The sequence below is a fragment of the Rhinolophus sinicus genome, chromosome 6 (genome assembly GCF_057876585.1).
Source record: "Rhinolophus sinicus isolate RSI-liver-muscle chromosome 6, RSI-T2T, whole genome shotgun sequence".
Taxonomy (NCBI): Eukaryota; Metazoa; Chordata; class Mammalia; order Chiroptera; family Rhinolophidae; genus Rhinolophus; species Rhinolophus sinicus.
Window position 1 is genome coordinate 45,493,286 of NC_142506.1, and position 20,865 is coordinate 45,514,150.

General features: G+C 43.5%; 1 protein-coding gene across 5 annotated transcripts in view; it reads right to left on the reverse strand.

Annotated features, from left to right (window-relative positions):
• PCNX2 (pecanex 2) overlaps window positions 1–20,865 on the reverse strand; it is a 240,533-nt gene that overhangs the window by 73,437 nt on the left and 146,231 nt on the right. For all 5 annotated transcript variants that reach the window (XR_012490740.2, XM_019712884.3, XM_074316661.2 and 2 more), the window contains 2 exons: window positions 10,486–10,594; window positions 5,423–5,552 (listed from right to left, as the gene is read on the reverse strand). Coding sequence is in view for 4 of the 5 variants with exons in the window: in XM_019712884.3 (XP_019568443.3) it covers window positions 5,423–5,552; window positions 10,486–10,594 (239 nt within the window). In the remaining variant the exon portion in view is untranslated. The remainder of the gene's footprint in view (window positions 1–5,422; window positions 5,553–10,485; window positions 10,595–20,865) is intronic.

Consider the following 20,865-nt stretch of genomic DNA (forward strand, 5'->3'; position numbering starts at 1 on the left):
GAAGTTGAGAGTTGATAGAGGAAATGGGAATTGGATTGTCAGTAAAACACATGTCAGGCTCGAATGCTGAAGCCCTGGCTTGGCCATACTTCGGTAATAATTGAGAGGCTCTACATTTTAAGAGCATAAATGAGAACAGAACATCTGGCTTGCAGGACGTCACAGGTCCCTCTATTGCGAGCCGTGTAAGTGACATCTGGAGCTGGCTAAGCAGGGGAGGGTTAGGGACAGTCCAGTGAACATCTGGATGAGGGTGGCTAGGACACCCAAGGTCAAGGTCATTTCCAACAAAGAACAGTTAGGGCTGTTTAGCCTGAAGGAGGGGTCACAAGGAAGGAGAGCTGCCTTCGAACCTGTAAAGGGTGGGATGTGTGGGAGGCACGAGGATGCTGGGTCAGCAGGTGTACCCAGGTGCTCGTGGAATCCAGGTAACACCACCAGGAGCACAGCTGGCTCTGAACAGCCCACAGCCGTGCCAGACAAAGCTCACGAGGGCTGCCCAGTAGGGACCAAGGAGAAGGAAGAGGATACACAGTGGGCTTCTGTAATTCCTAGGGTCCGTGCCAGCCTCACGTGCCAGCCACGAAGGTGCTAGGAAATAACAGTATGACTCATGGGAGCCGCTGAGACTAGTGAAATATTTTAATCGGATATTTTGTTGTTTGATAAACCACAAAACAGTGGTGCATTAGCGAGCCTATTTTTCCACTGAGGCTGCTGTGATGCTCAAAGAACAGAAGCGAGCTCTGTGAGCGGTGAGGCGTCAACGTAAACTCAGCACCTGGAGGTGACCGACTGACGGTTATGGGGTGCCTCCCAGCACACTGACCGATCAGGCTGCCCTGTCCTTGCAGGTGGGTGGCAAGGACACAGAAAACGTGTCTACACACAACTGAATTTTAAAGTTGAATGAAAGAAGACAGAAATCTAGGGAAGGAGAACACAAAGGGGTGCGAACAAGGATCGGAATGCTGCCACAAACAGACCTGCACATTTACCACAGCCATGTTTTCCTCACTTGGTGTTTCTGGCTCTGTGAGGCACACAGAGACAGCATCCCATTTTACAGACAAGTTAACTGAGGCTCACAGACAGATCATTTCCCAAAGTCCAATACCCAACCAAACAACCAGGCTGGGATTTTAGTCATGGGTCTGAGTGACCATAATGATGAACCGTCACTGCCTTGGGGAGACCTGAGGATCAAGGAACACCGATCCCCTTCTTACTGATGAGGGCGGGACCAAGGATACACAAGGCAGGACTGACGTGTTTGCAGACCAATCACACAGAGTGATTCCTACCAGCGAAAGCCCCACCGGGCACCCTCATCTAGACACTTACTGTATATTTGTTGACAAGGGACAATGCCTGGGATGATTTAATGTCTTAAAATCAATCTGGAGAATATGACGGCCATGTAGCAACCAGGAAAGCTCTATCTGCCTTTCAGGGAGCTGTTATATGTGTCTTCTTATCGCTATGGCATTTTCCATTTTATAGAAGACTCTGATGTATCAAAACAAAGTCACTGTCAGTGAGACTTTTCATCCGTTAGGGCTGAAGTTAGTTAACTCCGTTAGAACCAAGGGACGGACATGAGTCCAGTACTTTCTGGCCTAAACATCTGTTTCCTATTAATAACAAAGTTTGGTGATGTAGTGATTGCTTATGTATAAAGAGAAGGATGATAAATCATTATATCAGACTGTGTTGCTAAAGCCTTTTAAAATACTCTGACATAAGGGGATTTATAAACACAAGACACCATTACAGTACATTTGCTGTCGTTGCCTGCAGTGTAAATGCAGATACCAGGCAGAGCTCATCAAGCCGGATTTTAAAGCCCTTATTTGTCAAGAGAACATCAGTTTAACAGTGAACTTTTTAACAGTGGCTTTCCCTTCTCTTTTCCTTTTCTTCTCTTTTACGCAATACTTCCCTTCTCTTTTACATAATACTGTCGGACTTAATTCATTTAAGAAATAGTTCTAGAACACCTACTGTTTGCATGGCCATAGAGCCACAAAGATGAAGAATACACAAGCCCAGACGTGGTGGGAAACACAGTATATACCTATCATGGGAAGGATTTACTGATGGCCAAAGAGCAACTGATTTTCCCAAGATGCCTGGTATGATCCCTGTCATCCTACACGTCCTCCTGACCCTCACTGCCCACCCATCCATAGTCACCCCTTCCTGTGACTGTGGGTGGGTGTGGATGGGACATGGGCGGTGGAGGAAGGGAAGGGCATAGCCCAGGAAAACCACAGTCTGCACTGTATAAAGAGGCTAGAAAGTGAGATGAAGACCGAGGCGGGTCCACATCTGTGCTGCCCAATATGCTGGCCTCTGGGCACAACTGGCTACTGAAATTTAATTAAAATTCAATAGAATTAAAAATTCAGTTCCTTGGTCACACCAACCCCGTGTCCAGCGCTCACAGCCATGTGTAGCCAGCATGGCTCACACTGGACAGGCAGGTATGGAGCACTTCTGTCCATGCAGGACCTGTTCAGCCAGTGTGAGCCAATGTGGGATTTCTCCTTGTTCCCCAGGCAGCAAAGAGCCACGGGGTTCTGAGACAGGACATAACCTGGCACTGAGAACGCTAGAGAGCAGCTTAGTTAGGTCAGAATACACATGTGGCCTCTGCCCTGTGAGGAGCTACGCTGGGGGCAGGGAGTCTGCCGGTTTCCAGACAGCCAGCCTGCGGAAAGGAGACTGGCCACGGTTGTCAGGTAGCTGGTGATTCACTTAGCAGTTCCTCAGAGTATTAAAATGGCTCCATTTCAGTGCTGGGCTCCCTGGAGACTTGCAAAAAACAGAGCCAGCTTTAGAAGGCCTGAGAGAAAAACCAGAGGATGGAAAGGGAGACAGGAGAGGAGGCCTGGGGGAGGGGAGCACGTGCCCTCACACACCTCCTAGGTCAGGGCTTGGGGACCCGGGCCCCCACGTGGGGACATGTACTCTCCAAGGCCGGAGGAGTTTTAGCCAGCCTTTTAATGTGACGTGACAAGTAAACAATTAAACAGAATCAATTACACTAAATGCTCCTTTGTATCAGACTGAGGAAAAGATCCTAAGACCCACTATGGACACTCGATCTCAAGAACACTAGAAGTTACCAGTATTGGAAATAAAACCCAACAGTTTCAGGTAGAATGAGCTTCCCAGAGCCTTCGCAGGCATCCCGATGAGATTTCCTGCCGTTTCCTTTCCTGGTAACCACCACCCTCCCTGCCCTGAATTCCATCACTGATCTTTCAGGCAGAGGGGACTTGGGATCCCGATGCTTAACACAAGGTGACAGCAGACCTTTAACAGACTGGGTTTTGCATCAGGAACTCTTCCCCCAGTGGGGCCAAACATTTTCTCCAACTTGGCTCCTTCAGCGAGACCTGGTAAAGGCTGGATCTCCTTACATACACCCACAGACCCTGATGTCCCCCGACACCCGTGCACAGGCTGACCAAAGGTTGGCCCCTCCCACACACGACAGATGGCTACAGTGAGGGAATGTGGCCACGGCAGAACTAGTTCTCTGTGAGAATGAATAAAGAAGCAGAACTCCTGCTCTGGACGCCCAGGCTAAACAACACAGACACATTCACGTCGGGCCTGAAAGGAGGGCTGGGTCCCAGAAGTGAGGCGGCTGATAGCAAGCACACCACTGGCTCTGCACAGATGTTGGGGTGCCCCCTGAAGTAAAACCTCCCACAAAGATTCCTTCCTTCCCCTTTCTATCTGGACACTAGCACCCCTCCCTGCTCAACGGGAATGTCTGTTGCTTCTATCACATCCTGTCGGGCCGGGAAGACTGGCTCCTAACTCATCAGAGAACAGGAGACAGGAAGACATCTTTTGTCCTGAAGACCAAGTTAAAATATCTCGTGCTTTCCCGTGTACTACAAAGCACGAGAGTGCCTCTCCTTATTTACAAGCCTTTGCACTTTCCAGAAGTGGGATTTTCAGAGCTCCAAAAAGCTCCTTAAATTGTTTCTCCTAAAAAAGCTTAAAGACGTGTGGGTGCTGGTGGTTTACTCTTATTCTCTAGAAACACGCACGGTATCTCTATAGACAAACGCAAAAGGAGACTCTTGTTTACGTGTAAAATTCAAGATGACATTCCTTGTCCTGCAAAAAGCCCACCTCTAGGAGAACAGGAGGAACCTACTGGGAACACGAGGCCGCCCCCATCTCCCCATGTCCCGCTGGCTGCTGTGGGCACTCTGCTTTGACTTGTTTCCCTGGGACACCCCTAATGTGAGCTCACGGGGAGTGATGCTCACAGTTGTGGGAATACTTGTCACCGGGGGCCAAACGGGAAGCAGTCCGAGAGGAATCCCACCACCGCAGGCTCACACAGTGTCTCCTTCGCGTCAGGCTGGTCGAGGTGCTTTATGTGACCCCTGATTTTCCAGAAGGGGAGAGAGAGGCCTGAGGTCACCAGTGTTAAGTGGCAGAGGTGAGGTGTGAGCTCAGGCAGGCTGGCGGTGCTACTGCCGCCCCCAGAAGGATGCACGTTTTAGGCTCACATAAACCGTCTGGCGGGAGACAGAAGCTGCGGATCGCCTGACTCAGTGCTGGCCTCTGTGACACAGAACGGGCGCACTGTAAGGAGCCAGAGCTGTGCAAAATGGAGATGGATTCGGGTTTATATGGCACAGCACAGGTATGGCTAATGCATTAGGGCCAAGAAGATCTTAGTGGGATCCTGCCCTCGGCCCACACAGCGACTCCTCTGCCCCCAGGTGAGGCCAGGCCGCTCAAGGCACTTTCCGCCTCCTCCAGCTGCTCGCAGGCCCTCCCCCCCCACATCGTTAAGAGTTCTTGAAAATCACTTAGTGAACCATCATTCCTCTCTTCTCCCCTTCCCTTAAAAAATGACTGCTCCCACTCCATTACTGTGCTTGAGAAAATGTATGGCCAACCAGTCCAAACAGTCACAAAGGAGTGCATGCCTTCTACCAGGTTAGTGGTGCTCGGAAACACTGGAGGTCTCCTTTTTGCTGAGCTGTGACGTGTGTACGCTTGTACATGACACCGTATTTAGAGTGCTCCCACAGGGAACACATGTACCCAGGGGCCACCCCTGCATGTTGTATGACATGATGATGGCCTTACACCTTTCTTAAGGCAATGGCTCGCATTCGTCAGTGACAGCCCACGTTGCTTCACAATTGGTGAAACCTGGGCTAGTACCTGATTGCAAATCTGTGATCAGTCATGTTTTGTCCAGACACTGGAAGCCCCTATGCTGAGTCCATGGACTTGGGAGGCACCCGGACACGCGCTCTACACCCCAGCCCACAGCAGAGTGAAGCAAGATGGCTGGACCTTTGTGTAGAGGAAGGTCAGGAGCCGCCTGAAACAGAAGTCTTAGTGGAGCAAGTTTGCATCAGTTATAGGACCTTACTTGTAGTTTTTCTCCCAGAATTTCACTGGCCTGACATACGAAGTGATGAAAATGACACTCCCAAGAAATGGGCTCAATGGAGTAGAAAAGATTGACGTGACAAATGTCTGAAAGAAAAGCATGGCAGAATCTGAGAATTTTGAGTTAAGGCAAACAATTTTTTTCATTGTTCTATTTCTAAATATCATTGAAGATTTTAACTAGTTTACATTAAAGCCATTTTCTCATCAAGAAAAGAAAGAAGGGCATATATTTGTTCCATGTACATATTTGGAACTATAAAACTTTCAGTAGTATTCTGCGAGTTATCATTTCACCACCATGAAATTAAATGACTCAAAAATCCCAGCGGTCTCTGTATAATTCATGCAAAGATTTAGTATCTCAGGTTTAAAAATAACAGTTTCTTTTTACTAAGACATCACCAGTTGAACAAAACACATGGTGGTTCATTTACTAAAGTACTAAGTAGCTTTATAAATAACTAAAATCAAATGATATTTTTTAAAATAAATAATAGCATTGTTTGGGAAAGTCGCATGTCTGTTTCTCAAAGAATGTTTTCCTACTATTCAAAAATATATATGCTTTACTATACATTAACGCCAAAGGCTCAATTCAAGTCCTATCTGGGTTTTAAGCTAAAAACATATACCCGTGAAGTCGCAGCAGTTGTGGGCCAAGTCACTTCTTTTGCACTCTGTACGGGTTTTTCACTTACTGGCACACCTCACTTTTACACACCCAAGTTGATAAGAAACATAATTGTTCAATATAAAAAAAACAGTACTGCTGTAACTTTTCGCTTAATCCCAATTGGTCTCTGGAAATCTGGGGGAGGTTTCAGAAGGGCTGGTCCCTCCCCCGTCTCACCCCATCATCAGAGAACTTCTCCCAGCTGTCAATCACATCCATGTCACTGGTACAGGGGTGAGGGCAGGACCCATGCAGTTGAAAGAGCAAGAGGGAACTGAGGTGGCAGAGGTCAGTGGGGGCCAGACTGCTCAGGTCTTACAAATGCACATTGTCCCTTGTCCCCTGGGGTGAGGGCTTGGAGTGTTTACTACAGGTCTGACCTGATCTCCTACAAGGCTGCCCTTCCCACCTGGAGGGGCATGTGCCTCTTTCTCACTGCTGCACAAATGGAGGTCTTATTTCTTTAGCCCCTGTTCAAAAAGTTCCAGCAGAAAGTAAGAAGGAAGTGCCTGGCCCAATGAGGAGGATCTGTGTCTCATTACAATCAGCACCTAGGAGAAGTAACTCAGGCTCCAAAGTGCCTTTCACGCATTATCAGTGGCTTGGCTCCAGTGATGGGACAGGGGAGCAGTGGATGTGGGGATCTTTAGAGCCCCGCTTACAAATAAGCACAGAACAGGGAGTGAGGCTTGTGCTGTCTACATTCACATTTCAGGGATTTAAGCTCAGAGTTTTGCTTCAGGAGTAACTGTGACTTCTTATTTATTTATTTACTTACTTGCTATTTACTTCTAAATACCTTCAGGAGTGACATGGCACATCCTCCATTGAGAATCCATTCTGGTGTTGAATTGTTTGAGTATTGAAAAGATCTCTACTGTGTTACCATCTAAATCCAATTCCTTGTATTTTGACGTAGGTTTAAATGGAGAACTACAGAACAGTATGCTACTGGGTTATCCATTATCACCCATCAGTTTCCTCTTCATCTGCAAGCTGGAAATATCTACATACCCAGGGTCACAAGACATACCAAATTAACTACATCCCTGCGTCATTGGGAGAGAAGGGAACTGCATGGGAGACGTCACTGAGTAAAGGTCCTGAAAAAATGTGAGAAGGCAGAGTGGGGTGACAGGGGAGTCCTGGGTGGGAGGAGGGGAGAGGGGTGCATCCACACAACCAGTGACAGAGGAGGCTGTGGGGCTTGCAGGATGCTAGAGGGGCTGACATTGCTCTGCTTTTCAATTCTAAACATTTCCCCTAAGATTGTGTTGTCCATTTCAAAATGCCAGAAACAATTATTCAGAAATTAAGGAGTAAGTGAGGGAGGCAGTGCCAGCCTATAAGTAAAGTTCATGGTGGTAGACAGGTCAGAGGTAGCGCAGGAGTGAATAGATGGCCTCAGAGGTAATTTTATTTAGGGAAGGTCAATAAGGAAATGCAGCACGCTCGGGACAAATGTGAAGGGCTGTGCCCTGCTGCTAAGGCCCTGCCAAGAAACTCCTGCACAGCAGGCACACGCAGCCATCTTTATTTCTAACTGAGAGGTCAACCGCAGAGGTCAATGGTGACACCTTTAAAAGCTTCTATACTGTTCTGTAGTTCTCCATCTGAGTATATGTAAAATGAAAACATCAATGTCAATACTTAAAGTATAAAAAAAAAAAATCACCAGAAGCTCAAAAGGATGTACCAAGTAGAAAGCTGCCATTGCAACATACACATTTAACAGAGCTAATCTGGCTGAGTCTAATTATTTGAAGACAATGGTCTTGCATGGTCTCTATACATATTAAAAGGGTGAACATTCTGGTCTTTCCCTGGGGGTTACAAGCTCAGAAAATAACAGAGGCTACCAAGGGAGAAAACATGCTCGTACTGGAAAAAGCAATTTACTAAACAGCGCCCTGCTGGCCTGAAAGCTAATTCAATTCCAAAATGGAGCAAATTAGTGCCCTCTCAATGCCAGGATGGAACCCACAGCTTCTTAATGCAGTGATAAATAATTAATATTTCAAAATTAGTAAGACCCAGGGCTGGCATTTAGGTACCTGACAGCTTTGCTTGGTGGCGGAGATATATATATATATATATATATAAAATCTCCAGTTTCCTCCACTACCTCATTATATTCTGCATGGCAATTGGACTCCAAATAGCAAATGTCTACCTTTACAACTGATCAAGGACGGGAAGGTGTCCTTGGGAAAGGCGAAGGGGAGCTGAGGGCTCTGTCAGCCATCACACAACCACAGCGGTCTGGCTCCATGGTCAGTCTCAAGGCTCTTATCTTAGCAGAAGGGAGGACCTGGAAGTCACCAACAGAGACAGTTTGAGGAGCCAAGCACAGGGTTGGCTACATGTTCTAAAACGGACCTACCAAACACCCAAGAGAATCTACACCTCAAATGTGTTCAATTTTTCCAGAGAATGAGTGTGCCCGTCATGAAAGTCCTTAGATTGAACACGCACTCTGCAATCTCAGAGATGTTAATTCTGCTTGGATCTTTGCAGGGGATCTTAAGCGCCAGATATGACGCTTGCATGTGGGCTCTCCACACACAGAGTAGGTCAGGGAGCTGAGGGTCACGGCTGCCAGGCGGGCCTTCCTTCAGCTGTGGAGCAACCCGGAGAAATCAGTGTCCCTGAAGTCGCCTCACAAGGCGTAAACAGGCACAAGCAGTGCCACCGCTCTACCTGTGGCCAAAGTTTGGATAAAACAGGGAATCAGAACTTCAAGTGTGAAATTCTCAGTGGAACTCCTCAACCGCAAATCTGCACCAATCTAATAATTTCCATTTAATAAACTGCCTTCAAATTCTAGACAGGGCAGGATACCTTAGGCACACTTCAGAAATAAATAAAAATCGCCTCATTCTTTGTTTTAAAGGACCCTGTTTAGAAAAGCTAAAATTACTGGTATTACAGAAAATGACTGCAGTTAAAAGAAAAGGGCGGTGCACGAGCTCACGCTTTCGCCACATTTTTCTCTTAGCTTGTTCTGCCAAATAACCTTGAAATACTCTAGAAATAGCAGCGAGGGTCTAAGAATAGGAACACTGAACAATGTGCATTGTGAGGCAGGCTCTTGGTATGCCTAACTTTTTTTTTTAACACATAAATATGGAGGAGAGCATTTTAATTTTTTTTAAAAATCTAGAATATTATCACTTCATGATGAGCCCAAGTATGTTTCCATTCCTGTACACAAAGTTCAGATCCCAGAGACTCCCTATGGATGTCCTAATGAGCCTTACGTCAGCTGCATAGGAAAGACTGCTGAATAGTCCTTAAAACTAGCCCACAGCACACTCCATGGAACGTCGGGGCCTAGAACTGGGGTCACGCCCATTAGGGGATACGAATCACCAGGGAGGTTCGTGAAGATGGGGATCCCAGGGTCCACCCCCTGAAATGTGATTTTCAAAGCATCTGCTGGACCGAGGGACCTGCTTATTTAGCAAACTCCTCCAGCACTGCCGGTGCAGTAGGCCCTGAACCACACACATCCTGGGAAAACCAAGTTAGAAAGTGTAAAAGCAGAGGAAGGAAACCTCTGAGGGCAAATTTTAGGCCTGAGTCAAGAATATTTTTGTTTAATTTCTCTCTTCAAGACTATTTCTAGTCTATTTCCTCCCTCCTCCCCAAACATACGCAAGCATGAACACACATCCACACACGTGCACACACACACTTTACTGCATCAAAGTGAGCTTCAGAAGTAGCATCTCGAGTTTGTTCTGAAGTACATTAAAACTAATTATCGTGACACAACACTTAAACACATACAAAGACACCAAATGAGACTGCAAATGATAAAACTAGGCTCCTTGGCTAATAGCAACCCCAAAACAAAACCACAAATTATTTTTTTTAGTCTTCAAAAATATTAGGGTAATTCTATCTGTACCTAATTCTGGGTTTTTGAATATCACTCAAGTATATGACAACCAAACTATATCATAACACTATGTTATATAATCTGTAACAATGTGAGGAATTCACCAATCCTATCCACAATGTTTAAATACAGCAAATAAATTGGCACTATTTTGTACAAGTCAACCGAATCATTTAAACAGTAATTTTCCATTTAAAAGACGGTATGTCTTAATGCAGGTCTGGGCATGGGAAATGGAAGAACCAGAAAAAATAAAGTAACTCCTGAATATGCATTAAGAAGCAGGCATAGTTCCAAATTAAGAACCATCTTTTAAGGCTAAATGGCCTAAAGGGAATCCAAAGTGCCTCCCCGCCACCCATCCAAAAATAATCATAAAGACTTTAAAGTCCTTTCATTGCCAGGGGTCAATGAAAAGCTTGCATCGGTGAAATGGGGACGCAAACAGCAGCGGAAAGGATACGAGGAACTGCAAAGAGCTGAGCAAACACGTGGAATGAAGAACCCCAAGCCATCTGCCAAGGAGCCACATATGTTATGACGAACTGTAACTTCAGAAGCAGGTCCCTGAGCTGAAAGGAAAAGAAGAAAAAGATTCATCAGAGATGACAGCCATAGTGGCAGTGGTGTCAAGGTCATTTAAAGCACGCCTGTTACGTTAGGAAGGGACGGTGAAAATCCTGTTTGCCCTCTTGCTCTTACCTTCCTTTGTCCGATACGGTCAGGTGGTTGCAGAAGGGTATTTTAAAACTGCAGCAAGATGGTGAGAAGATAGCTTGTGTGGCTAATCGCAGCAGGCTGATTATTTCAGCCAACAGACTGACAGGTGCCTCTGCCTTTCTCAGAGGAACACACAGCTTGGTCTTCCTCCCTTCATACTGGGTCATTTAGAGGGAGATCCATTAAAAACCTATCACCATCGACATCGTCCAAGTTCTGTGTATTAAATTACCTCTTCAGCTGCTCTTGCTGGGGAAAATATCTCCACAGCATTGAGCTGCAAGGTACAAAGGACGTGAGTCACCGGATAGGATGTGGAAGCGGCTGCATTTGTTAGACAAGCCAGAATGGGGAAACCTGAGTTCTGAGGAGAAGCGGTGGACAGAAGAGACCTTAAGGGACCAGCGATGAACAGGAAGGCAAATGCTTTCAGGGGTCTTAGGGGAGAGTCAGAACCTGAACATGCCCAGCAGCACGGAGAAGAACGAATGTCCTGGCTGTGGACCTCTGTCTTGTGGGAAGAAGCGCCTGAGGAACCCCAGATGCGAATGTATGCCACTGTCGCTTGTACTTACTGCCAGGAAGCATCCTGCCAGGACGTTCCCCCAAACTCCACACACACTCCCCATCTGTAATGGAACGCTCCTAGACTGGCCAGCACACAGGATGCTACAATACATCCACCAAGCCCGTGGATGCAAAAAGAGGGAAAAACTAGAATTCTTAGTTAGGCTTCATTAGGTGTTTGTTACATAGAACATCAGAAGACCACAATGCAAAGAAGGCAAAGGTTGGGAAGTAGGGCCACTAAGGAAAGGTTCAAGGAACAAGGACAACTCAACCCTACAGTGAAAGGCCAACGTTGTGATTTTGGACCAAAAGATAAGGTTACTCTGAATTGTCCCATGAAAGTGTGATGGGGTAAAATGAGGTTAATTTGCATCCTTTCCAAATCTTTCTGTCAATTTTCTTGTCGCATCATATTCTCATAGATATCCTGATTTTAGAGAAAAACTTTAAAGTGGAATTAAACATTGTTGGACAGGCCACACAAGATGAACCAAGGATAAAAGTTTTCTCAAAGGCACAGCAGACATGGAATTCTTAAGAAGTTGGAAGCATCTGGTTATGTAGGAGAATCCCTAGGGTCTAAATATGTCCACTAGGGACTCTCGTCACAGATCTAGCAATGAAAAATCAGAGATAAAGGAAGACGAGAGAGAGAGAAAGAGAGAGAGCGAGAGCGAGAGCGAGAGCGAGAGCGAGAGCGAGAGAGAGAGAGAGAGAGAGAGAGGAGGAGAGAGCAAGAAAGACATGAAAGAAATGACATAGGAAAGGTAAAAAAAAAAAGGGATAAATGGAAGAGACAGATATGATTAGACTTAAAGAACTGAAAAGGTGTATGAATTCTGGGAGAAAAACAGATGCTAATAACTTTCCACTTTCTTTACTCTTACTGTCTTGCATCAACTACAGAGGGCTGATTTCAACGAACTGCCAAGTTCTTTCAGAAAAGCCACTCAGTTTTAATCCTGGTTTGGTTTAAGCTTCCTGAATCCATTCCGGATGGGACTCCACAGCTCGCAGTGTCCCGGAGAGTCCGACAAGTGAGGGAACAGCAGTTTACTCTATTATGTCAGCTTGAGTTCACATCTCTTAGGTTCACGTAAAAAACAGTCTTTTCTCCAGCACCGTATTTTTTTACCAGTCAATAGGTGACTTGTACAGACTGAGAGATTGACAGTTCTAACACAGATTCAAACGCTTGACTCACTTCTGTTAAGTTATGATTTCTCGTGCTCGCTTCGGCAGCACATATACTAAAAAGAAGAAAGATATGATTTCTTCTAAAGGCCAATATCATTTCCTTCCATCCCCACCATTAACCCAACCAGAAGAGGAACATGCTAATTACAAAAGAGAGGACATTCAAACACATGAGTCTAGATTACACCCAAAGCAAAAGTTCTGAGAAGTGGTGGTGGGTTCTCTCGCATTAAGCTGCTCATTTATGCCTAATCAAACTCTCTAAGACAAAACACCTCTGGATTCGAAAACTTCTAGTCACCCTACTAAGAATTCTTAGTCTATGTGTTAAGAATTAGCCTTGTGACTCACTCCTAGGTAAAAACTGCAGGATTACCTTATGTGAGGTACAACCCCTCTAATGCCTTAAAAATAAACCACAGCTTATGGAAAGGAAACTCCTTCCTGTTGGGTTTTCAGGGTATGACTGTATTCTGGGAGGTTTTTAAGCCGCCTTTTGAAAAAGCTGATAAGTAGGTCAGGCATAGCAACTACAATCAGACAGGCAGCCCCAGGGAAAGCCTCATTTGCAAGTTGAAAGCTCTAACAAGTTAAACTTTGCGCATTGTGATTAAATGAATCTATTACAATTATTTTTTGCTTAGCACAGCAACTTGTATTTACACATAAGCAAAACCAGTAATCAGAGACACCCATGCTTTAATTGCCGCCAAGGCCCCAGGTATCTCCGTTCTCTTCCTATGTCTCTCCATGCCTTGGAGTTTTCACAAACATTGTGAAGAATAAAACACAAGCTTTGTAAAAGATTTTCAATATGCAGCTCATAGAATAGACTCTGCTGATCTCCATCATGGAAGCCAGCTCTTTATATACTTAGGATTCCCCTACAACACAGTAGTTTAGTGCTCCTCCACAGCCATCAGAAAAGTACGAGCTATGTCAGATGTTAACACAGCACCATGTTTAACAATGGTGGCTTGAGGCCATGCTGCCAGGGGTTGAATTCCGGCTCACACCTATCATGGATGATAATAGTACCGCCTCACGGGGTCGTTTGAGGATTAAATGACTTCATCTTTCTTAGGACACAGAACAGTGTCTGACAACTGTAAGTGCAATAGGAGAGCATGATAAATAAATGTCAGAACAAGTCGTATTTTGAGGATGTACTTAGCTCACAATCAGGAAATTCTAGAGTCCCCTCCAAAACAACTGTAACTTACTAAGTCCGGGTCCTCTTAGCCTTCAGAGGAGGAAACGAGACTCAGAGAGGCTAAGTGAGTCATTGGCCCAAGTGAAAGCAGAAGTCACAGTTCCCGATTTTCTATCTGGTGATATTCCCACCATCAAGCCTTACCACGTGTCTCCTCGAGGCCAAGGGCCTTTGTGACTGACAGCAGTGGGAAAACCTGCCCGACATGCAGCCGCTAAAGAGCTGTCCTCTCTCTACCTGCCTGACTGCTGACAGTAAGGGACAGGGTCACAAGTGTGGATATGACAATTCCGGCTGCAGTCACTCTCAGGGACCTCTTCTTCACTGCACAGTGATGAGGGGTTCTGACGTGTCCTGGAACGCCTTTTTCAGTACACACACCCAATTAATAAATACGACACCACCCTACCAGCCTGGAGACACTCAAGTGGATCTCACAAAGACTGGCACCTGGCTTTCCGTGCTGCTTACGTGCACAGCTCCAAGGAGACTGACACGGTTATGTGCTTTATTCCTAGAGGGGTGACCCAGGTTAAAAAGACCCAACTTCATAGCTTCCTTTTATACTGTGTCCTTCTCTTCAAGGGTGACATCAGGTGAAAGAATGAAAAATTTGTAACGTCAAAAAGTAATGTCTAAGCACAAAAGGAAACCTAAATATGAAGCGTCTATGAAGAGGCATTTCAGGTGCCACATTAGGCCACTGTGCATAAAGTAAAACATTTAAGAAAAGAATTAATGAAAACAACACCACCAACCTCTTTCTAGTAAGCACTGCCACGTGCAGCATGACACTGCACTGAAGCACTTTAAATAGAAATCCCATTTAGAGTCGCTTTGAATTTGCATCTCCTTAGACAGTGTGAGGCCCCTGTTTTTATGAAGCTTATCTCACTAATGTCCTGCTTTCAAGACCTTAAATCTCAGCACTATTAATGCACAATAAACTTCACAAGTTACTCAAGTATGACTCGAAAAAGAAAACAAAATCATTTGGGTCTTTTCCCGTGAAAACACTATGAAAAGAGTATGGAAAGTCACAGTGGAGTAATTCTGACTGTTTCCCAAAAAAAGACACCATAAATACTCTCATTTCGAATGACCTATTTAGGAAATATCTTTTCAATTATGCATAGACATGCTGCTATACTTTAGAAAACCCAATCTACATAAATCCACAAACCGTCTTAAGAGAGAGTCACCAAATACAGATGAACCCAATACACTTCCTCACTCATACCATCTGAAATAAGACATAGGCCATCTCTCCCCTGGGGACTCCCTCCCCCCAGTGAAATCACTTAACGTTTACTGAACGTCCTTATGTTGGCCACATTTTCAGGGAGCTGTACCTATGTTATTCCATTTCCTGAAACAGGAACTTTCCCTCCCAACCCATTTGCCACCTTTTCTCCTGCTCCAGCTTTACTAGTCTCCCAGATTAGTTCTATCACTTGCAATTTTTTTTCTTTTTTTTGCATTTTGTTGTCAGATTCAGCTAGTCTCTGTCATAGAAAGAATGCACTTCAGTTAACTTTACACAAAACTTGTCATGACCAGGTTTGAACTTGAAGGGACATGTGAGACTGGAAGGAGCCTCAGAAACTGGCTCCCAAATTAAAGGTGAACTGAGTTCAAAGTCAGAGGTACTCAGGAATGGGGGGTCCTGAGCACCTGGGAATGGGGTAGAAAAGATGGGAAGACATTTGGGGGCTCAACAGGAAACAGGTTAATGAATTCAGGTGGGGTGAAAGCCGGGAACAAAAGAATTGGGGAAGTCTAGAAGATATTTTGAGGCAAAGATGGTGATACAGGGAGTAGGAAAATGTCTAAAAAGGAATGAACCATACACTGCGATTCATTGCTCTAAAAGACTAGAAATACAATATTCAATTTCCAAAGCCTAGAGAAAAAAAGGGGGGGATCAAAGAAAGTGCATTCCATTTAACAGAAGGGGTGAGGCTGACAAAGATAAAGCATCATGAATATAAACCAAAAAATGTGATAGAAAAAAACGTATCAGTAATTACAGAAAATGTAAACAGAAAAAAATTGACTATTAAAATATAGAGATTCTCAGTCTGTATTAAGAAGAAAAATCTTGCTAGATACTTTTATGAGAAATATTAAAATGACTTTGAAAGTTTTAGATAAGAGAATAAAAAAAGATATCAGATAAACCCTAATCAAAAGAAGGCTTGTTTACGTATATTAATGTTAGACAAAATAGACTTTTACTCAAAAACGATAAAAGTGGCACTTGATGACCAAAGGGAAGCGTAACTAGGAAGATAAAATAATTGGAATGGTTGTACTTAATTGTATAGCCTCCAAACTTCTGAAGTAAAAATGGACAGAATTACAAGGTAAAATTAAAAAATCCACAGTCACAGGGGGAGATTTTAAGACACATATCTTAGAAATGATAGTTTAATAAATAAATAAGCATATAAAATATTTGACCAACAGAATTAAAAACCTTTATCTAAGAGATATGTGTATTAGAACTTTGCAGGCACCCAAGAGAAACAATATAATTTTTAAGCATATGTACATTTACAAGAATTGCTGATTTACTAAACTACAAACAGAAGTCTTGACCAATGCTAAGAATTGATATTATGCGAATTGCTTTGCAATTAAATTAGAAGCCAATAATTTAAAAATGGCAAAATAACAATAGCAAAAAACTACCACAAACTTTGCATTTGGATATAATAACAACAAACACTGAATTAACTAAGAATAAGTGATAATCAAAATTTGAAAATATTTAAAGTGGAATGACAATGAAAAACAGTAGTACCAATCTTAACTTGTGTGGTTCAGGTAAAGTAGTTTGTAGAGAAAAAGATGTAGCCTTAAAATGTGCATTGTAGAAAATTTTCAGTTTATAATGGGAGGCTATTTTTTAATACAAAAAATGAACAAGAATGTTATGAGAAAGGAAAATATAGATGGTCTCATCTATCAATATAAATGCAAACTCCTTGACAAAATATGTACAAAATGAATCTATAAAATACACCACGATCAAATTTGGTTCATTTCATAAATGGTTTAATGTTAGAAAAATGTCAATATAATTCATAAAATGAAGAGAGTAAAAAATAAATTGATGCTGGAAGAATGATGAAAAATAAATGTAACACTCACTCAAAAGAATCTCCTGCAAACTAGTAATAAAAGCTTTACCTTAAACCTGTTAAAGGAGGTTTACTGCAGTGCTACATTGCAGTAAACACCACACTTAATAGTGAAATGCAAAACAGCAGGCTTATTCAGGTGAAAGGTTATCAGGCAAGATGAATCTGATTAACCTACAACAGAAAAGTGAAAGTAGAACTAAAATCTAAAGAAGGTGAAAGGAACCGTGGTAATAGTTTATCATCTGTGAAGTGCAGTTTGGAAAATTGTAACTAAGAAGAGAAATAGGGCTAATGCAGGGGTGAGAGGCCCAGCAGGGGTGAGCTGCTTAGGCAAATGAATGGGAGCTAATAAAGGAAAATGCAGCCAGCCCTGATTCTCTGATTAGCTGACCTTACACAGCCAGACAAATAAAGGCCCCTAGGAGAACACGACAGAAAGTATTAGTTAGGTTCATATTTCATAACTGCTAATTAGTGTATCCATAAATGCAAATGAAGTCACACTGCACATTTAAATGTTATAATCTACCAAGAGGTAGGAATGCACAAATCTAAAAGGTCTGGTGGAGACTCCCGAGAATTAGGAATTAAATGTCATTCTGAGTCTGTGTGTGTTTCTGATTGTGGTGGACAATAGGGATGCAGACTCAGGTGTGTGGGGAGATGAGTCACTGAAGACGGAGGTAAGGGTGGACGCAACATGGAAGAAACAGGAGACGATGAAAGTAACTGGTGTTCTTGAAGCATTCTGCCTAAAATGACCTTGAAATGACATGGTAGGATTAATACAGTTTATGCATACCGTGTTTCCCCAAAAATAAGACCTAGCCGGACAGCAGCTCTAATGTGTCTTTAGAGCAAAAATTAATATAAGACCCGGTCTTATTTTACTGTAATATATGAATAGGTCTATAATATAATATAATATAATATAATACAATACAATACAATATAATACCAAGTCAAAACATTATAATATATAATATAATATAATATAATATAATATAATATAATATAATATAATACAATACAATGTAATATAATATAATACCGGGTCTTATATAATACAATGTAATATAAGATTGGTCTTATATTAATTTTTGCTCCAAAAGATGCATTAGAGCGGATTGTCCGGCTAGGTTTTATTTTCGGGTAAACACAGTACTTTCTGCTTTCCTTTTCAATTCTTTAATCCTTTAAATTCCTTATGTTTACCTTCATCCCACTACTCTATATGATAATTTCCCCACTTTTGTCTTAGATTTTATTTAGCCTTTCTTCCCTGTGGAGAAAAGACAGTGTCTGGATTCTGTTTTGGAGGCTTCCTTTCTAAGGAACGTCTATTATAATCATACTGGTGGCAAACGCTGCCTTTCGGAAAGAGGTGCGACGGCCAAGTTCATAAGCCTTCTATAAACGACACACGTTGCTTTCACCCATGTAGCATTTTAGTAAGAGAAACAAACAATGCTAATACATGCAGCTATGAGGCAGCTTTTCCTCCACCTTTTTGTGAATGTCCCTGTGTCCAGCCCATCCCGCACGTATCTCCTAGATGTCTAACTTATGTTCTCTCCTGAGATTTTATACCTGTAAAAACATTTCATCAATCTTGTGCACAGAGAGATAAGGTGATTTATACAGTGGCGTTCCATATACCAGAGCATTCTGATTTAAGTACTAATCTTTCAAAATTTGTTTGTTTTTTAATACAAATGTAATAATATAGTCTACAGTCTCACTTTTAAGATTCCAAATAGTTCAGAATTGCATAAATTGTAAAGTGAAAGTTCTTGTTACCCACCTCATGCTGACCCAACTTCCGGTACCAGCCACAGTGAATAACCTGGTTGAGGAGGTATCTTTCCTGGGATTTTCTGCACATGAACGTATGCAGTGTGTGTGTGTGTATGTGTGTGTGTGTGTGTGTGTGTGTGTGTGTGTGTGTCCTCTGTTTTAAACCTGAATTAGAAGTACACACTGCTGTGAAATTTGGTTTTTCTACCTCAAATACCATGGACATCTTTCACATGGTATAAATTGCTCTACCTCACATTTAGTTAGCTGCATAATACTCCATGGGTGGCTGGACAATCTATTGGGTCACTAACTACTGATAGACATCTAGGCTGTAAAAGTTAATTTAAAACCAAACGTCACACACTTATCTAAGAGGTGGTACAAGGCCAGCACAGAGGCTGTTAACACAGGGCACTCCCCTGAGCCCTGGGGTGGGCACAGTCTGACACGCCCCTCGGTGCACAGTCACTGATGCAGAAGGCAATTCCAGGGCACAGACAAAGGCACAGGATATTATTTCCACTAGGGCTGCTGTGTGAAGGTGGGGCTTCAGGCACCAGTCTTGTTCCTTGTATGGAGAAAAGGTGCACGGAGAGTGAAACCAAGCAGAATTGAGCGAAGACAAGCAGGAGAGAGAGTCCAAAAGGACAGAGGCTGCTGCCATGTTTGCTCTGGGGATGGCTAGGTCTCACATGAGGTCCACCCTTGGGCATACTACCAACGTAAGGCAATATAGTTCCAACTTTCAGTGTTTGTCACTTGCTGTCAAAATGTTCTGTGTAATATGCCAAATTGCTCAAAGTTTCATGTAAAATTAAAAAGTAGTTCAAAGGGCTTCTGGTTTCTTCTCTGGGACACACAACGCTGAAAAGAGCATTCCTCTTACCCTTACAATGAAAAAAAAAGCCAGACACACTTCAAATTCATGACTGTTATTTTTAACCTGTTGGAGAATTGGATGGTAGAGCAGCTGCCTAGCCCACAGTCTAAGGAGAGACAGGCACCTTCCGGGAGAGAGGAGACAATAAGCACTTACTCACCTGGGGCAGATACAATGGGACCTTGCTGGAAAAAGTTTGAACAGAAGAGGTGATGACCTGGTGACAGTGGAGAGTGGGCTAGTGGGACAATGTGAATCCTCTGGGGCCATAAATATTGGAGGTTCTTTCTCCATAAACTCCACTAGGTGCTCGCAGGAAAGAGTGGAGGGAACCCTGAGAAAGCGTATCAAGTGGTACAGACCTGAAGGAAGGAAGGAAGCAGCAGATCTGTGGAGGGGCACCAAACTGCAGGACCTTCTCTCTGACCTCTCCTCTGGAACACAAATGTTAGTATGTGGAGCAAAGGTCAATAAACACTGCCATCTTTAGGGCACTGGTGAAAACTCACTGTAGCTGGGGAAGGGACCGACAACAACAAAGAACCCCACTACTGAGGAAGGGGCAGGGGTTCCTGCTGGACCCACAGCTATGGCTGGGGGAGGTACAAGAGAACTCAGAAGGACACATCCCTGAGACCAAGGGACACTGTGACGGCCTAAGACACTGATGGAAGGGGATATGAAAGCACAAGAGCAAGCAGGGAGGTACAATGAGGTGTGGCACAGACCTATAGCTCTGGCCACCAACTCCCAACCTAAACACAGGGTTTCCCTCCAGGAGTCTTGACGCCTATGGTGGCCTGCAGGTAACCACAGCAACAACAAATGCCAACCCGGCCAACCTCCCAACTGGATTAACTCATTCTCCTGCATTAAAAATCTAGTAGAAGGAAAGGCATGCTCTAGGCATAAAATCTTTTTACTTTATTTTCTGTGGTCCTCTACAAGATGTCCAGCTTTGAACAAAAATGATGAGGCATATGGAAAGGCAAGAAAAATATACTAAAAGACAAAGTAACAATCAGAGCAAGACTCAGACATGACACATGTTGGAACTATGGTAAGGGCGCTAATGGAAACGGCATCGATCCAGGAGATTAGATGGGTAATTTCAGCACATGGATGGAAACTATAAGAGAAAGAAAAGAAAATGACAGAGATGCAAAGCACAATAACAGATATAGAACGCTTTCAGTAGGCTCATCACACTAATACAATCGAAGAAAGAATCAATGAACTTGAACATAGGTCAAGCGAAATGACCTAAACTGAAACACAAACATAAAATTGAGTGAATTCAATAGAGGAAACATT